Raw genomic sequence first — 3,223 nt, 5'->3', positions numbered from 1 at the left:
TCCAATTGCAGAATTTTAGGAAATTTGAATCCACTTTTTCTGAGTTCCAGGACATTGCTATTGCTATATCTGCTACACCAACTTATATAAGAGTTATGCTGAGACATCTATTTTAATAACAGGTAGGTGGTGCAGAAGACATCTGAAATATTCTGTAATGGGCAAGAACAAATGCCCAGCTAAAGAGAGCATATCTAATTTCCAAACAAGAAGGTAGTTGCATGTATAAATATGTTGTCTTGGAATATTTTGTATAGAATGTATACTTTGAGTTTTGAAACGACAAAAGAAAAAGAAAAGCTTGCTTTAGTGGCAAGATGAGAGGGCTTTTTTTCATGAATTTTAGGTACGTATCATTTCAACTGGACAATTTGTAAAGTCTTCTCAGGTCTCAGAAAGTCTCTCTCATCAGTATAGCTGCACCCTTTGAAATATTTATGTTACATAACTTCTAGGTTCAGCATTACCATTTTCTGTCTCTATATAAATCTGTCTCATAGTTGCTTCTTGAAAATTTTACAAACAGGAAGAATTTTCTTTTCAAATTGTGTTTTGAAAGTCAATCAATTCCAGTAGTTAAAAAATATCTGGCTTCAGATGGTGTGATATTTACCACCTTTTCTATTTAAATATGCTTGGAAATGTATAGTTCCTTCAGGTTTTAACCAGCACACATTCATCAGCCTGGATTAGAAAGTGCATGGAATTGGTGGCATAGAACCAAGGTTGTTCTTAATATCTACATAACTGAAATAAAAATCTAAGAATTAGAGGCTATTTCTTTTTTTATTTTGGACAAACTCTATTATAAAATTGAAATCAACTGTGTTTCTCTGTAGCCATTTTATCTCCCCCACCTTCTATTCCTTTTTCCTAGACAGTACAGGAGACCAGAGTCCACAAAGCTTTTCTACAGCATTTCCACTAAAGAGCAATCATGATTCTCAAGATTCCTCATACCATGATGTTGTGAGAAAAGTCATCACTCCCTTCTATTTTACCTATTAAAACCTGTTGGCAGTAAGTTGTGAAATTTTTTTCTTTGTTTAATGTTGTTTGGTTTGGTACTGGGAATTGAGCCCAGGGGTGTTTAACAACTAAGCCACATCCCCAGCCCTTTTTTTATTTTGTACTTTGAGACAGGGTCTCACTAAGTTGCTTAGGGCCCTGCTAAGTTACTGAGGCTGGCTTTGAACTTGTGATCTTCCTGTCTTAGCCTCTGAAGCCACTGGGATTACAGGTGTGAGCCACCAAGCCAGGAACTAGCTGTGAAATTTTAAAGTATTTCACAAAGTAAGAAGAAAATATTTGAATACTTTTATTTTTGTTTCTTTTATGAATATTTGCATTTTTTCTTATAAAACAAATTTTTAGGTTATAAGAACAGATCTTTAATTGAATCTTTTAAAATATCTATAAAGGCCTTTGGGGAAAATATTCAACCACTGTGATTTGGGAAAAGGCACAAGAGAGAACTATCTGGAGCCAATAAACTATTCTATGTAAAAATTCTCACTTGGAGTTTCAATGCTGTAATTTTTTCATAGTTCTCTTCCCATTTGGAAATGACAGAATTCTTCCAGAAATCAGAATGAATATGGCCTGGAGCAATCAGTCCATGGTGACAGAATTCATTCTTCGAGGTTTGTCTGGGTCTTCAGAGCTCCAGATGTTCTACTTCCTGTTTTTCTCTGTAGTCTATGCAGCCACTGTGCTGGGGAACCTCCTCATTGTGCTGACAATTGTATTAGAGCCCCGTCTTCACTCCCCCATGTACTTCCTGCTGGGCAATCTCTCCTTCATTGACATGTCCCTGGCCTCATTTGCCACCCCCAAAATGATTGCAGACTTCCTCAGTGAGCACAAAGTCATCTCTTTTGAAGGCTGCATAACGCAGATATTCTTTCTACACCTCTTAGGAGGTGCTGAGATTGTCCTGCTGATATCCATGTCCTTTGATAGGTACGTGGCTATATGTAAGCCTCTGCGTTACTTGGTCATCATGAGCCGGAGAATGTGCATTGGGCTTGTGATACTTTCCTGGATTGTGGGCATCTTCCATGCTCTGAGTCAGTTAGCGTTTACTGTGAATCTGCCCTTCTGTGGACCCAATGAAGTAGACAGCTTCTTTTGTGACCTCCCTTTGGTAATTAAACTCGCCTGCGTAGACACATACATTCTGGGGGTGTTCATGATCTCTACCAGCGGCATGATTGCCCTGGTGTGCTTCATCCTGTTGGTGATCTCCTACACCATTATTCTGGTCACCGTTCGGCAGCGTTCCTCTGGCGGGTCCTCTAAAGCCCTGTCCACTTGCAGTGCCCACTTTACTGTTGTAACCCTTTTCTTTGGCCCATGCATTTTCATCTATGTGTGGCCTTTCACAAATTTCCCAATAGACAAAGTACTCTCAGTGTTTTATACTATATTCACTCCCCTCTTGAATCCAGTGATCTATACTCTTAGAAATAAAGATGTCAAGCAGTCCATGAGGAAACTAAGCAGCCATGTCTTCAAGTCTAGGAAAACTGATCACATCCCTTAATTTTCTTCATATAAAAATTAAAGACTGTTCAGCTCTTATCCCTCTCAACATAAAGACACCATTGCAAGAAATCAAGTAGTTGGTGAGAGAACTGATTTAGTCATCAATCTCATCAGTCACTGAGTTCTGGTCCTCTTAATTGCCCACAAGCAGTACCCTGTGAACCAAAGGAGCAACAGGATTTCCCCATTGCGGGCAAAGTGCTGATGAATGGTTTTTAATGCAAAAGTCAGAAAGAAGTGGAGGGTTCTTGATAAGTAAAAGTATTTGCTATTTAATATTGTTTATAAAACATTTTTGAAGAATAAGAATGTGCCTTATAAATCTTCAGTTCCTACATCACCTAGAGTAGGCTCCATAGTTTTGAAACTGTATAGTAAACTCCAATAAAATTCTTATCGTTCATGTGTGTCTCTGTGTGTGTACGTGTGTGTGTGTGTGTGTGTGTGTGTGAGAGAGAGAGAGAGAGAGAGAGAGAGAGAAGATCCTAGAGTCATGTACAACAAATCCTATCCACAGTCCTATTCTATAAAAGTTGAAACTACACCTAAAGAAAACAGTGACTTTTCCAAGTCATGCTATTTAGAGGCAGCATCTGGTTTGTTCACTTACAAATATGGATACTTGTTTACTTTCTAAATAGTAATGAATTATTTTGGTACTTTGATGCTTACTATA

General features: G+C 38.1%; 1 protein-coding gene across 1 annotated transcript; it reads left to right on the top strand.

Moving 5' to 3' along the window:
* The first annotated feature begins 1,565 nt into the window (after window positions 1–1,565).
* On the top strand, window positions 1,566–2,545 carry LOC107137739 (olfactory receptor 4K3). The gene has a single exon (XM_015480189.2). It carries the CDS (start codon window positions 1,592–1,594, stop codon window positions 2,543–2,545), a length of 954 nt encoding a protein of 317 aa, XP_015335675.1. The 5' UTR covers window positions 1,566–1,591.
* Window positions 2,546–3,223: the final 678 nt, after the last annotated feature.

The sequence above is a fragment of the Marmota marmota genome, unplaced genomic scaffold (assembly GCF_001458135.2).
Source record: "Marmota marmota marmota unplaced genomic scaffold, marMar, whole genome shotgun sequence".
NCBI classification, from domain to species: Eukaryota; Metazoa; Chordata; class Mammalia; order Rodentia; family Sciuridae; genus Marmota; species Marmota marmota.
Note: the sequence above shows the minus strand (reverse complement) of the source record. Positions and strands in the feature narration are given on the sequence as shown.

Coding starts and splice junctions, on each gene's coding strand:
- LOC107137739 (XM_015480189.2), top strand. CDS start 1,592: ATGAATATGGCCTGGAGCAATCAGTCCATGGTGACAGAATTCATTCTT.